General features: G+C 41.2%; 1 protein-coding gene across 13 annotated transcripts in view; it reads left to right on the forward strand.

Moving 5' to 3' along the window:
- The window catches only part of EYA1 (EYA transcriptional coactivator and phosphatase 1), a 296,853-nt gene that overhangs the window by 234,224 nt on the left and 46,828 nt on the right, over positions 1-15,801 (forward strand). For all 13 annotated transcript variants that reach the window (XM_053929895.2, XM_053929894.2, XM_053929893.2 and 10 more), the window contains one exon: positions 15,241-15,330. In XM_053929895.2, the coding sequence (XP_053785870.1) occupies positions 15,241-15,330 (90 nt within the window). The remainder of the gene's footprint in view (positions 1-15,240; positions 15,331-15,801) is intronic.

A 15,801-nucleotide genomic window follows, 5' to 3' on the forward strand; every position in this document is an offset into this window, starting at 1 on the left:
TATCTCAACAAAGATGGAGGGACAAGAAAGATTGTGGTGTGTCATGAATCGGAAGAGCCCAACGCTGTGTCTTACTGCACAGCAACCCAATAATAAGAACAGCATCCTCACCTACTGACCATGTATCTGCTGCCTGAGCGTGTGTTTTATAGAACACCAGGCTTCTCCAAAGATCTGTTGTCATAGTGAGTTTAAATCAACTAAATTTCCCCAGTGAGTATAACACTGAGATTATTCATACATTGATGAAAGAAAAATTTGAAAGCAGTTTCTCTAGCCCATTTCATGACAACACTCTAGTTAGCCAGTAAAGATTGCAGTGCTTACCCTGTTTTAGGGGGTAACACTAGACTCCCAAACCCTTTGAGGGCCAGCCTCCTTCCCCGGGAGCTGATGAGGATGCTGAACTCCCAGCACGGCACCAAAGCAGCCAGACACCCAGTGTCCTCCTCGGGCTGGGGAGGGTCTGGTCACTTAAATGGAATGATCCCTCTCCTGGGACCCCCAGGCCCAGGCTGGCAAACCTTTTCTGTAAAAGCCAAATAGTAAGTGTTTCAGGCTTTGTGGGCCAGCTGCCTGTCATTACAGCTCAGCTAACAGAGCCACAGACAATGTGTAAACAAATAAATGTGGCTGGATCCCAATAAAACTTTATTTATAGTTCCCATTTTGAATTTCATGTAATTTTCACGTGTCTTGAAATATTATTCTTCCTTTGGTTTTTAAAAGTCTAGACCAGAGGTCTAGATCAGAGATTGACAGACCATATCCTATAGGCCAAATCTAGTTCATGGCCTGCTTTCATAGGGCCTTCAAGCAAAGAATATCATTTAAATTTTTAAGGATTATTTAACAAGCAGAAGAATGTGGCTCAGATTGTATACGGCCTGCAGAGACTAAAATACTTATTGTCTGTCCCTTTAGAGGAAACGCTTGCCTACCCTGCTCTAGATCGAGCTCTTAACCTTGTGTCGATTAGTTTCATTCCTGCCATCAGGGACCAGCACAGTTAATTCAGTGGCAGCCACACTGCTCCAACTAGACTGGAAACGCAGTGCTGGGGGGTCCCTTGCTCTGTCCCTTGCCTCGGGAGAAGCACCTTGCATCTTGGAGTCTCACTTGTTCTGCCTTAACCTTCCCATCTGTAAGATGGGTGCCATCACAGGGCTGTTGGGAGAACATTAGAAAGCACCTAGAAAAATAATCCCAGGCGCTCCATAAATAGGAGCTGTTCTTGTTTGCTTCAGGGTTCAGAGGAGTGTCCAGCAGTAGTGACTATTGTGTGTTCCAGGTAGAAGAAAGGGAGAGGTCGGAGCAGAGCACAGCCATGCAGGGAAATGATAGTCGAAAAGGCTGCATTATCTATAAAGCATATTTCGTGGATCAGACTCTCAGAAGATGAGCAGCAGAAAATGTATTGAAATGCTAATAAAAACACTGCGTTTTTGTTCAGTTTTTACAGTTTACACTATCTTCCATTAATTATCCAATTAGTCCCTTCTTTTTTTATTTTTTTACTTATTGATTTTGACACACAGAGGAGAGAGAGAGACAAAAACATTGATTTTTTTGTTCCGCTTATTTATGCATTCACTGGTTGCTCCTTGTATGTGTCAGGGCCAGGGATCGAACCTGCAACCTTGGCATACTGGAACAATGCTCTAACCAACTGAGCTACCCAGCCAGAGCAGTCGCCTTTTTTTTCTAATGAAGAAACTGTGGCTGAGAAAAATTAAATAGTTGGTCCAATGAAGCTCGTCTGTTAACTACCGCACTGGGAATATGATCTAGACTCCTGACTGGCCCCTGGCCCCTGGGACACTGAGCGCCAGCATCTTATGCTGCAGGTGTGGGAGTGCCATGCACGATACTAAAGCAGTGGAGTGACAGGCTGGAATTGTACAATTGGGAAGATTTATCTGATAGCAAAGGAGATTACTGCAGTGCTCCTGGTAGGAAATAATAAAGGCCTAAGAAAAGGGCTGTAACCCTAGGACGGAACTCGAGATAGGAGAGTGGTAACAAATGAATTCCAGATAGCTCTTTTGATTGGGTGTAGCCTTTTCTTTGGCACTGCACGAGCCCTTATGTGTGGAGGCCAACTTGGCCAGGTCTGCTCTGGCTTTCTTCTTCTTCTTCCCTCTTTGTGCCCCTCCTTGGCAGTTGTCCCGCATTTGGGGTTCAATGGGTTTTCTCCACAATCATAACTAATCTTTGGAATAGTTAGGTTCTTTCTCTCTTTCTCTACTTGGCTATTACTTTCATGATGTCGAAAGAGGGAGTCTCTTCAGTAAGGAGAAAATTAAAGCAGTCGAGTGTCACGTGTCTAATCAGTAAAAAAGGACATGATTAGCTCCACCACAGGTTTGAATTTTTTTTTAATCATTCAGCCAGCAGCTGAACCGTGATTTATATTTCATGAGTATACAGACTCTCGTGGTAATCCAGATTAGTTCTTAATTGCCATCAGAACTGCACCCAACTCCTGAAACTTGGCATTTCATGCCAGCCGTCCCATGATATAGGTCCTTATAAAATTGCAACAAGTTAATATTCCATTGATGCCACTGGTAACTTTAGAGAGGAGGAAGGTAATCAGTGGAAACTTTGGGTCTTATGGGTTGTACTCATCATTTACATAACACTTCTAGTAATATTAATTTTAAAAAATATTTTAGCATATATTTTTTTCTTCTCTCAGATGAGGGAACTACTTTTCTAATCTTATCCTTAATCCTTTCCTTGTGGGCACCCAGCACAGGACCTCGAAACTAAGCCACTCCTGTACACTGAGCGCCTGCTCTTGTTTTTCAGCTTCTTTCCCCTGCCCACCCCGAACAAAAGATCTTAAATGGGGAGAAATTATTTTAAATGACATTATGGCCCCTTTTGTGACTGTAATATTAGCATTCTAAATAAGGAATTGTTTACAGGGTCCAAAATGGGTGGTTTTTTTTCTTTCATTTGATTGATACTGCCCAAAGGTTTGTTATTGGGTTGAGCATACTTTACGAGATTTTCACATTGACCAGCAAATCCTCACAAACCCGCTCACGTTGTTAGTGTCACACCTCACTGGGCCACCATAACTCTCAGTAATTGCTTGTCAGGGGAAGCTTAGCTGCCCACATAGAATCCGTGTGGATAGAATTTAGAAACCTTATCTTTTATTCCATAAATTCATAATGTAAAGACCATATATATCCTGAGTTACTACTAGTCACACTTTCTGAAATAGTTGAACCATCTTCTAGTAACTCCTTCTAGCTTAAGATTCTTTAAATAGCAATTTTTAAAACATGATAGAGTCTATTCTTTGATCCAAAGTAGAAACGCAATTGCAAGGAGTTTGTGTAGAGTTGATCTCATAGATGGAATGGGAAGCATGTTCACTCGACATGCAAAATACATTTATCATACATTTAAAATGTACTTGTAAATTGAAAATAGTAGTAGGTAAAAATTTTAAAATAAAATTAATTGGGAGGGTTGGGTTTCAGGAAAATAAGCCCTCAAGACTCTAGGAACTTTGTAGAATCTAATTACTAATTCAGAGTGCCGTAGCTTCTAAAATTAGAACAACTTGGGTATTGAAATATTTCTTAAAGGTCTTAACTGAAAGAATTTAAATTGGACAAATTTACATTGCCTTATGTATTTGTTTGGTTTAGCTAACCATTCAGTATTTTTGCTTTTACTTTTCAGTTTAGAAAAACAGGATGGTAGAAGAAAAGGAAAAGGAGGGCAGAATGTGCAAGGGGGTGGAAATAGGAACCAGAGCTACATCAAAAACAGGGACAATTTTGCTTTTAATGCTTTACTGGTTTATCTAAGCAATAAAGAAATATTGCTTCCTTATTAGCACTTGGTGCTATTTTTAGTTGTTCTTATAGTAAAACTGAAACGACTTACAGTTCTTCTTTGACTGTACAAGATCTAATGTAATATCTGGCATTTGTGGTGGTGTTAAATCAAAGCTTAACATCTCAGGATGTATCTTTTAAAACAGTTACACAAAGGGGAGAAATACTGGTATGGTTAGATGAATGGTTGGCTTTAAGTTTTCTAGAGAAACAGGAAAGCATTTTATTTTTATACTCAGAAAAACACTCTGGATCCCATTCTAAAAACCCAAGAAGAGATAAACAGGTTTTGCTTAAACTTTCTGTGTATTTTGAGGCTTAAAGACCATGGATACTCTAAGCCCAAAGTAGAATTTTTGAAAAAAAAAATTAAGTGAAAATGGGTGAAGAATATCATTTTTGAATCAGCCTCAATTGGGGGTAGGGGGTGCCTTTAAAAATAAGTTACCATTTGAAGCTAGGAAGTGAGAATTGAGAATGAGTGAATTCTACCTTTCAAAACAGTTTTTGCAGTGCTTACTTAAAAGATAGTTAAGATCAAATATCATGTACAAATACAGCAATGCAGATTTAACTGATATTTCTCAACACAAAATCTGAGCAGCGCGAACTTCACCCTGGTCACTGGAATAAAGCAAAAATCATGTAAGAAATTACCCACTGCCACTCCTCCCCAGGGACCTGGAGGACTTCACCGAGGTGCCCTGTGGGGTGAGATCCCAGGCTAATTGTGTGGTCTCCATGTGAGGACTACCCAGAACTGAAGGCTCCGTCAAAAGAATTTGTCAAAATAGAAGCAGTAGGTGGTACTCAGTACCTTAGCCTTCTGGCATATAGTAGGTTAGTTGAAGCAGCGATCACTGAAAACATCCATGAAAAAATTGTACCACCAACTCTGAAGTTGCACACACAAAGCCTTTTGTGTTGGATGGGCTACAGTGCCCAAGGCACACACCTGGCTACGCGCCCCTCTCCTGCTGAGTTGCCTTTTGTTTCCTGGTCTGACACTAACAAGTTTTTCATACAAGCCAGTCTTTTACAATTGTTTAATTATGTGCATAGTAGTGTCTTAGGTGCCTAGCCATAATTCTTGCTTTCGGGGAGTTTCTAAGTGGAGGAATAAAGGAGGCTGTTGGTAGGGAATGAATGAATCTTCAACAGCAGTCTTTCCTTGGGGCAAAATGATTCTGAATTAACACCACTCTCAATCCACAAAGAGTGAAACTGCTGAATCTCTAAAGGACCAATGATATTCAGGAAGCAACCAGTCTCCTTGTATTACTCAGGACAAGCATTCTCTAGTAGCTGCAATCGTTGAACTAGTAAGAAATAGCCCGTAATAGGATGTCAAGTGATAACACTAGCATTGTGGATCAGAAAAAATCAGGATCCACAGCAGCTGTGCAGCCAAAAAAGGAATGCCAGAGGCCCTAAGTGAGATGCTTCTAGGGTTACTGCTCTTAAATGACACAGGGGACTCTCCTTCGCAGCTGATCACGTTGCACTGTGGCACTGCTCTCGCTGCCGTTCCTAAACGTGTGAGACGTAGGTCCTGTGGCTTCAATTACAAGTGTAGGCGTTCCTCTGGTTTTCTGGACGAGAACATCCCATGTGATAAGCATTAGTAGGGTTCACACAGGCAGAGCAGTGTCTGGCATACATTCTTGTGCATATTCTAAGTCTCACTTGAGTCTGGGTACGTATTACCAAGTGAGTCCTGAAACCTTCTTCTCAATAAATGGTGCTATCCTGAGGAGCTTTCCACGGCTTTTTCAGTGTGGGCCTTTAAAAAAGGTTTTGGCCTTTTGAAAGTATGATTTGGGCATGTTTTAAGTTTTTAAAAGAAATATTTAAACACAATTTACAATAGCCAAGTACTGGAAGCAACCTAAGTGCCCATCAGCAAGTGAGTGGATCCAAAAACTGTGGTATATTTACACAATGGAATTCTACGCAGCAGAGAGAAAGAAGGAGCTTATACCCTTTGCAATAGCATGGATGAAACTGGAGACCATTATGCTAAGTGAAATAAGCCAGGAAGTGAGGGACAAATACCATATGATCTCACCTTTAACTGGAACAGAATAAATAGAAGAGAAAAGGAAACAAAATATAACCAGAGACATTGAAGTTAAGAACAATCTAACAATGGGCAGGGGGGAGTGTGGAGGGGACAATGAGGAGAGGGGATTACAGGAACTACTATAAAGGACACATGGACCAAATCAAGAGGGAGGGTGGAGGTGGGGGAAGGAGGGGGTTTCAGCTGGGGTGGGGTGAAGGGATGGGGAGAAAAAGCACACAACTGTAATTGAATAACAAACAAAAAATTTTTTAAGAAATATTTTTATTTTATTATTTTTTATTTTTTTTTATTTTTATTCAGTTACAATTGTCTGCATTTTCTCCCCCTCCCTCCACCCCACCCCAGCCCAATCCCCATCCCTCCCCCACCTCTACCCTCCCCCTTGATTTTGTCCTTGTGTCCTTTATAGTAGTTCCTGTAATCCCCTCTCCCCACTGTCCCCTCCCCACTCCCCTGTGGCTATTGTTACAGTGTTCTTAATTTCAATGTCTCTGGTTATATTTTGTTTGCTTTTTTCTTTTGTTGATTATGTTCCAGTTAAAGGTGAGATCATATGGTATTTGTCCCTCACTTCCTGGCTTATTTCACTTAGCATAATGCTCTCCAGTTCCATCCATGCTGTTGCAAAGGGTATAAGCTCCTTCTTTCTCTCTGCTGCGTAGAATTCCATTGTGTAAATGTACCATAATTTTTTGATCCACTCACTTGCTGATGGGCACTTAGGTTGCTTCCAGTACTTGGCTATTGTAAATTGTGCTGCTATGAACATTGGGGTGCATAGGTTCTTTTGCTCAGCACCACTAGCCATCAGAGAGATGCAAATTAAAACCACAATGAGGTATCATCTCACACCAGTCAGAGTGGCCAACATAAACAAATCAACAAACAAATGTTGGAGAAGATGCGGAGAAAAGGGAACCCTAGTGCACTGTTGGTGGGAATGCACACTGGTACGGCCGCTGTGGAAAACAGTATGGAATTTCCTCAGAAAACTAAAAATGGAGTTGCCCTTTGACCCAGAAATTCCATTGCTAGGATTATACCCTAAGAACCCTGAAACACCCATCCAAAAGAAATATTTTTAATCCATAGTTTCACCGCCAAAAGGCAACGGATCTTGTCACAGTGAATATTTTGATATATTTTTAAAATTTTAACTATAGGTGCTTCTTAAATATGTCCAAGAGGAGATGGAGTAGTGTAATGAAACCCAGTGTAATCCCTCTCAGCTTTAACAGTTACCAAGTCCAAGGTAATACCATTGTATCTGTATCCTTCCCATGTCCCTCCCCTCCCCTGTTCTGTCCTAGGATGATTCTTCAAAGCAAATACCAGATATCATATTATTTCATTTATATATATTTCAGTATGCATTTAAGACTCCATTAAAAGCGACTTTATAATAGAAATAGATGATACCCAGTATGTTAACCATCTTGAAAAATTAGTAATTATTTCCTAATATCATTAAATGTCTAATCAACAATTACATTTCTCCAATTGTTTTTAATTTTTAAATTATGATAAAATGCATATAATGTAAACTCTTCCTTCTTAGCAGTTTTAAGTATACAGCTCAGTAGCATTCAATGCATTCCTCTTGTTGCCCCACCAGCCCCCAGAACTCTTTCCATCTCACAGACTGAAAGGCTGCGTCTGTCAAACAGGTGCCCACTCTCTCTTCCCCCAGCGCCTGTCAGCGACCATTCCACTTTCCATCTCTGAGATTTCTGACGACTCTAAGTACCTCATATGAGGAAAGTCATACAGCATTTGCTTTTTTGTTAGTGGCTTATTTCACTTAGCATGATCTCTCCAAGTTTCATTTATGCTGTAGCCTGTGTCAGAACTGCCTTCCTCTTTAAGGCCAAATAATACTCCATTGTATGGGTATACCACATTTTCCTTATTCATCGGTCAGTGCACACTGGGGTTGCCTCTACCTCGTAGCTATTCTGAATAAGGCTCCTATAACATGGATATACAGATATCTCTTTGAGACCCTGCTTTCAGTTATTGTGGGTACATATCCAGAAGTAGACTTGTGGGATCACATAGTAATTTGACACCTAATTTTTTGAGGAACTGCCACACTGTCTTCCAGGGCAGCTGCATCATCTTACATCCCCACCAGCAGTGCACAAAGGGTCCACTTTCTCCATAGCCTCATCAACACATTATTTTCTGGGTGATTATTTTAATAGTAGCCACCCTAATATGATGCGGACTCCGTCCAGCAGGGTCCATATGTTGTGGCTGAGACTAATAAATTCATATAGACTACAGAAGTCCTATGGAGAAAAAGGGATGGCACCTGGTTTTCCAACAGGGCTGGGCTACATTTGCCATTGCCAAGCGGATCGATTCCCTATACTAATGGGTGTCAGGTGATATCTCACTGTGGTTTTGATTTGCATTTCCCCAATGATTAGTAATATTGACTATCTTTTCATGGGCTTGTCGACCATTTATATGTCTTCTTCGGATAAGTACTCTTCAAGTCCTTTGCCCATTTTATATTAGGTTTCTGTTGTTCTTGTTGAGTTGCAGGAGTTCTTTATATATCCTGAATATTAACCTCTTACCAGATATCTAAGTTGTAGATATTCCTCCCATTCCATAGGATGCACTTCACTCTGGTAATTGGGTCCTTTGCTGTGCAGGAGTTTCTAGATGTAATGTATTGTATGTAAGCAGAGCCTGTAGTGTGCCCATTATGGGAATATGCATTTTTTCTTTTCTGCCCGGCATGCAAGAGTTCTTTTCCTGCAGGTTAGGAGCACAATTATTGTAGAAGAAACTTTTTAAATTTCTGTGCCAGGTAGCAAGAGTGCCCCTGCTAATAATGCCTTGTGTTGGAACTAGTATTAGACCTCATTCAGGGTACAGATGAGCTGGATGGCTTCACTGTAAGCTCCATGACAAGGCAGTTGTATCACTTGTCATCCTAAGAGAGTCACTAGATTGAAATGTAGAAGCAAGTGGGACCGTCCAGCAGGAGCAACAGTGCCTTCACCTGGCAGTTGAGTCCTGGTAAAATCAAATTCTGGAATTGCTATGGATTTTACTTGCTAAAAAATGCTTTTTAAATGACTCTTAAAGTTTATCAAATGCCTTAGTTCATGTGTGAAACAAAACAGGGCAAGAAGAGGCCATACCCTGGTTTTCCATTATTCCAGTACCCACAGGAATTTATAGATGCCCTTTTCTTTTATTCACTTCAAGTCAGGTTACAGAGTTTCAGCATGTGAATGCAATGCTTCCCTCTCTAGAGGCTGAATTTTGTGGCATTTCAGCATTTCTGTGCACTGACATCGACTTTCTTTTTTCATTTTTAAACATTTTTAGGACATGGAGATGTAGCATAGTAGCAGTGATCAGGCTGAAAAGAGGAACAGGAAAAGAAGGACAGTGGCCCAAGGGTGTGATGCTGGTGACTTCAGTGGAGGATGGCAATAACTTTAGCCTCTGTGGGCAGGCCTGTGCTCTAGAAACAAGAGAAAAAGATCTTGAGGCAAAGGATATTTAAAGGTCACTTGACAGGGGATGAAAACAAAATGATTGCTTTAGGCCTGGGTCTACCCTCAGCAGATTTCATTGTTATTTAATTTTTTATATAATATTGCTTTCTGTTCAATAGAGATAATCATCCTTGGCTTAACCCACAGCAGCCATGGGCAGCCTAGCCTTGCAACAAATTCCTTCACTTTATATTCATGAATTTAAGAAGATATTTGCAATTCAATATCATATTAAAATAATTTAGGAGCAAGGTTAAATTTCATTCCTCTGTGTGCGTGTGGTGTTGGATACTGTTTATTTTGTTGTGGTTCAAGCAGGTGTCTGGCTACTAGAATTTCCTGGGCATAAGAGCTATAGTCAATTTCCACTGTTTCCTCATTAGAAAAGAAGAATGAGAAAGCAATTGATTGGATTTTCTCTTTCTGAGCCTCTTCACTGTACAATTTTTACTAGGGAACTAAACTGTACAGCACATAAAAATATAATTTGCAAAATGTCATGCATGTCACTATCGAGTTTAAAAAAATAAATGATGGGCTGCTGATCTTATGCTAATATTCATTTCATTAGGTAGATAAGTAAGGTGCTGTAATTAGCTCTTCTAAGAATGGACTGTTTTTGCCTTGACCAGTGTGGCTCAGTTGGCTGGGTGTCATCCCACAAAGTGAAAGTTTTCTGGTTCAATTCCTGGTCAGATCAGGGCACCTTTGAGAGCAACCAAAGTTTCTCTCCTTCTCTCTCTCCCTCCCTCCTCCTCTCTCTAAATAACATCTTTTTAAAAAAATCTTAAAAAAAAAAGAGGCTGTTCTTTAATCAGGTACAAATTAATCAGGCATTACTAGTGAACATGTTTAATACTATATTATGTAGATAGAATGATTTTAGGATTCAAATGTCTGTTTTTCCTAAGCTAGGTATCTAGGTTTTTTTTTTTTTTTTTACCAACACTGAATGCTAGCAACTAACTAAAGATCAAATTTAATATTTTTTTCTTCATTGGAATTGTTTGAAGTATTCTATTTTTACTGCTTTTCATTCATTTGTTCCTCTACCAAACTGGGAAAGTCTGACATTGTGCTAAGTCCCAAGGATGGAGAGAGAAGGACCTAGGGATGACGGTCTGCCCTCCTTAGACAAGAATGTATACAACTATGGTACCCGGCAGGCAATGAGCCCAGCTGGGGAGAGTCAGGGAGGAAACTCTGAACTGAGGAAGGGCAATGGGCACAAACTGAGAAGCGCTGCACGCGGGCGCAGGGCACGAACACACAGGCTTGGTCGGAGACCTCGCTCTGTTAAGGGGGGTAGCCAGTGGAGACGAGTGCCCCGGTTTCCTTTAGGATTTTGGTGGGAACTTCTGTCAGAGCCACTTGTCTTTTCCATTAGGCCTCTGCCTAGTCATCTTTGCAGAAAAGATTTTATGATGAGAAAAGAGTTTGGAAAACTATAAATAGGTCATGTGTTGGGGAGATAAACAAGAGTCAGACATTTATGGGTCCTTCCTACTTGTTCCAAGTGTTTGGATGTTCTCCAAAAAAGATGAGAGAATGGAGTGGGTGTGGGGAGACCCTGGGCCTAGAGCCTGTGAGGGAGCCTGTTGAAGATATCTACAAAATGGGCAGATGGCTGGGGAAAAATTAAAGGAGCAGTGAGTATGAGGAGGGCTTGGATTCCAGGTCCAAGTGGCAGGATGTGGAGACTGATCTGGGGTGGGGATACAAGAAAGGTGGAAGAATATCAAGGTTTGGGGCAGGCAGGCTGCCATTCTTCTGAAGAAGGCAAACAGTAGGCTTCCAGGAGAAATGACGACTCCACCCTGAAGTACATTGAGTGTCAGGTGCTCTGCAGAACATTCCAGTAGAAATGAGCAACAGGTCATTGCTGTACGGGCCTACAGTCTGATTTAACAGAGCGGGGGGCAGGGGGGAAGATGGTTGACGTCCTGAGTGTGTTGGGGTCTGTAGGGCAGTGTGAAGAGAGTGAGGAGTGGGCGAAACTGTCCTGGGGACCAAGGTCATTTAAGGGACAGGTGACAGACAATCAGATCCCAGGAAGATGGTCAGAAAACAGCAACAATGTGATAGGGACCAGAAATGGAGAAATGTCATGATTGGACAACAGTGGCAACTTCCACAGAGGGGTCAAGTTCAGAAAAGAATGGAAAGATTTGGCAGAAAGTTTTACTTAAGAGATGTTTCTCTGAAGTGGAGGCAAAGTTCTGTAGTTTTTCAAAAGTGATCAAACAAAACATGGTGTTTCAAAAGCAACCATTTCATAACTGCAGCTCTGGAATTCGTTATTGCAAAAAGCACAAGAAAAGTAAGGTGAAGCCAAAGACATGGTGATTTTACCATCTCAGTTTTGGTCTAAAAAAAATGTGTTTTTTTCTTTCTTCGTCTAAATATGCCAAAATAAGCGACCAAGCTATGACTAATTTATTAACTGTTCAATGTTAGCTTTTGTCACATTTACTTTGTATCAGACATATTTGGAAACTTTGAAAAGTATCGAAAGATTATTACAACAGGAAAATAAAACCTAACCTCCCTACGAAGAGAACTCCACTGCTAGAACGCGTAAGCACATCTGTGGACACGGCTCCTGATCTGCTCTTCTGCTAGTTTGCTCTTATGGAAAACACGTCGTTGAGGTGACTTTGTCCCCTGCCAGCTCTGTTACCACAAGCAAATCACCACACCGCCGCCTTGCAGTTTTCCCGTCTCTCATACAAAAGTAGGTGTCCTCCACAGCTCTGCTTTTCAGTCTGCAGACTGCGACGCTCCAGTTGGCAACGAGATGGAAAATATCAGAATACAACCCACACAGTGAGGAAAGTCTTCTTTTGCCAAACTTACATGATTTCAGCTGTGTGTGTGTGTGTGTGTGTGTGTGTGTGTGTAAGAGAGAGAGAGAGAGAGAGAGAGAGAGAGAGAGGTGTAGGTATTACTAGAGCAGGGTGTAAAATGTATTTTTTTACTGTGGATCGTGGTTTAAAAAATATTTGAGAATCACTGTTCCCTCAACTAGAGCCCCTTCCTGTTCTAAAATTCTCTCATTCAAGTTAACTTCTTTTTGGTGTAGTAAATGTTTCCTAACAACACGGAGTGGCAGGTATAAAAGCTGTTAAGGCACGAAAGCTAATAACAACAGAGAAAAACATTAAAAGGTAAATAAGACCAACATCTGTGTCATATTTGACCACAAGATTGAACAAGCCTTTAAAATTTATTAGTATTCCGACTCACAAACTATTACTCTAATTTATGAAGAAAAGTTAAAGTATGCTATGTATTAACAAACAATGAGGTAGTTCTTTTGATGGTGGCGTAAATAAGCAACCATATCAAGGAGAAATACTTTTTCAAAGTAACGATACCACGGCACATAAATTCTAGAATTGGCGATTAAATAAACGTGGTGAGCCTCTTCTGCCTTGCCACATAAAAGACTCATTGACCTGGTTATGAGACAAGTCAGGGGAATTTTATTGGCCTGAACGAGAGGGAGTAAACACCTCGGTCAGGTGTTTTGCTTTAGAAACAGCTGTTTGAACTCCCCCCACTGGTTAGTTCTGCTCTAGGATACGTTTGAGCATTTGCTTTGTCCAGCATGCTTGCTGATACTTAGATGGATGTGAATGAGCAATTTCCCGTAAAAGAAGCACTCAATGAGAATTTTTCTTTACTTGTTCGTAAACTGTTTTTAATTCTTTGCAACCTATAGGTTTTAGGTGGCATTAAACAGGGACAATTTGAGAAGGCTAAGGAGTATGAAGTATCACGTAGGAAGACAGAGGGAAATGTTCGTCCCTCCCCACCCCCAGCTCTTGCTCACTCAGTTGGCCTCTGTGTTTTTCCTTCCTTCCTTCCCTCTTATAAACCCTGGGGCTTCTGTTAAACCCGTTGGCGGTCTAACCCCCAACTTCGGGCCATATTGTGTTCTCTGCCACCTTTCCACTGTCAGCTGGCAGAGGATGCCTAGGTGGGGAGAGGAATTGAGACCAGCACCGCCATTCTGCCACATTTTCCCAAGCTCTCTGTTCCTCCTCTGGGATTTCTGTAAGTTTAGACACTGGGCAGTGCTCACAGGTATGGGCACGGCTAGCATCATGGGTGGGGCTAGCAGTGTAGGTGGGCAGGGCTGGCAGGGTTGACCCCACCTCCCTGGCTACAGCTGATTGGCCTCTGGCAGGTGCCCAATGTGACTCTGCCTCACCCCACCCCCCACCATCACCCCTGCCCCTTCACTACATCCCAGGCCCCTGTTCTCTCCAAGGTGTATGGTTGTGCCAAATTAAGAGATGAGAATATTTTTTTATTCTAAGAGAAGAAAATTTATTCCATTTATTCTCTGAGAACAGTATGTTTTCCATACTGATTTATTAGATGAGCAAACTGAGGCTCCATGAGAGGAAGACACCAAAGTAAGCTCAGGGTCAGGGGCTCTTCTCTGTCACTTCCTGCTACTTTCCAAAGCTCATGAGGAGGCGGCACTTGGGTGAATACCCAAGGATTGATAGGCTGTGGATACATGGACAGTAGGGAGTAAGACAGGCAGGTCTTGAGCTCTGGAATGAAGACAAAAGAGAAAATGTATAAGATTCATGTTGGACAGTATTAGAAAACAACAATCTTATTTGCTCTGGGTTCTTTGTCCTCAATTGCAATATAAGACTCAAAGACTGGTGTTACACAGAGTATACCCAGCCAGATGAAGGGCCTAAGTGAAGGTGTAATTCCTCTCATTACAGTTTTCCCAGTGAGATGATGATACTTCTTCCACAGGTTTGCTGTGATAATAAAATAGTATTTCAGAAATGATGGTTCTTCGGAAAAATTTCATAATACCAACATACCTATGAAAGTTGGTATTGTTATTAAAATGTTGATAAAACTTTCACAAACTCACATTACATCCTTGAACACTTTCTCTACAGACGTGTTCTCCTTCTTCACTATAGTACAGGATACTCACCACGAACCATCTTGCTTCCGCGGTTTGATACACTATGAATACAGTGACATGATAAGACCTGCTAATATCCATATCCCCCCGAGCTGGTCTCCGTGCCAGTAAATGTGGTCAGTATGTGGTTATGTGAAGCGTTGGGTAGGAGCCACAGGACACCCCAGAATGCTGCTGCTCTCCTCCGTGGATAGCACTGGCTTTCTGATGACTGGACACTGTCACATGAATGTTAAATATGCCTCCTGAGCTGGCATGATGCCAGGTGGTCAGAGTGGCCAGCACTTCCTTCTTTTGAGTATACTCAAAATTGATAGACAGTCTGAATGAAGAAAAAATAATGATAGCTACCATTTGCAATAGAATTATCAGAAATTTGCAGTAGAATTATGCAGAAATTTTAATCTCTATTGAATCTGTTCTCTGATGTTTGTGACGGTGCTTTTAGACACTTTTAATGGATTGTGGTACAACATAAACAGTGTCTCCTTGATTCACTGACTTTCTTGCTCCTGAAACATATGTGTGAAGCTGAATTTCCTCTACATTTTTTTGTAATATATTAAGCAGCAAGTTATTTCTTCCTTATGCAAAATTCCAAGAACATCAGGGAAACTTTTTAAATAAAATAAGGCATTGATGTTTGCATGTAAAATAAATCATGCACACCAAAGGCAACTGGAGTCCGAGCCACCCAAGGGGTCACTTTGGGCCTTTCCCCACACTGGCTCCCTCTTAATGTGACTCTACAGCTCATGTAACCTGAACTATGTATGTTCTTGACCTATAAAATTCTTGTTTTAGGATCCACCTACTTCAGTTTCCCTGGGACTGCGGATGGAAGAAATGATTTTCAACCTGGCAGACACACATCTGTTTTTTAATGACTTAGAAGTAAGTTCAGTTATTTCATATAAACTTCATGTTGCGTGCGTGAAAAGAGATGATTGGTCTTACAATAAGAGGATATTGTTTTTCAAAGCTATAATTGGAATAATGAGGTAAAGTAATGATCGATTATATGGTTATGCATTTTGCCTCCATGGTATTTGTTTTGCTTTACTTGGGCTGTTGTGTTTCAAAGTTAGATTCCACATAACCATTGATAAGAGTGAAAATTGGAGGTTGAGAATCTTAAATACCAAGTTGTGTTGATTAGCAGAAGCTACATACAGATTTCTCAGTTACATTGAGATGAGTTGCCGTTAGAATCCAGCAGAACGGTGGTACTTGCATGCGCTGCTCACGTCACATTGGCGCTCTTGGGTGCTTTCCTTCCTGGCTGGCCCCGTTGGTTGGATGGCATTGCAGTCAGGCCTCTGCTTTTGGGGTACAAGGATTTCTTATGCTGAACTTCCCCTGATT

This window comes from Desmodus rotundus, chromosome 8, assembly GCF_022682495.2.
Source record: "Desmodus rotundus isolate HL8 chromosome 8, HLdesRot8A.1, whole genome shotgun sequence".
Classification (NCBI taxonomy): domain Eukaryota; kingdom Metazoa; phylum Chordata; class Mammalia; order Chiroptera; family Phyllostomidae; genus Desmodus; species Desmodus rotundus.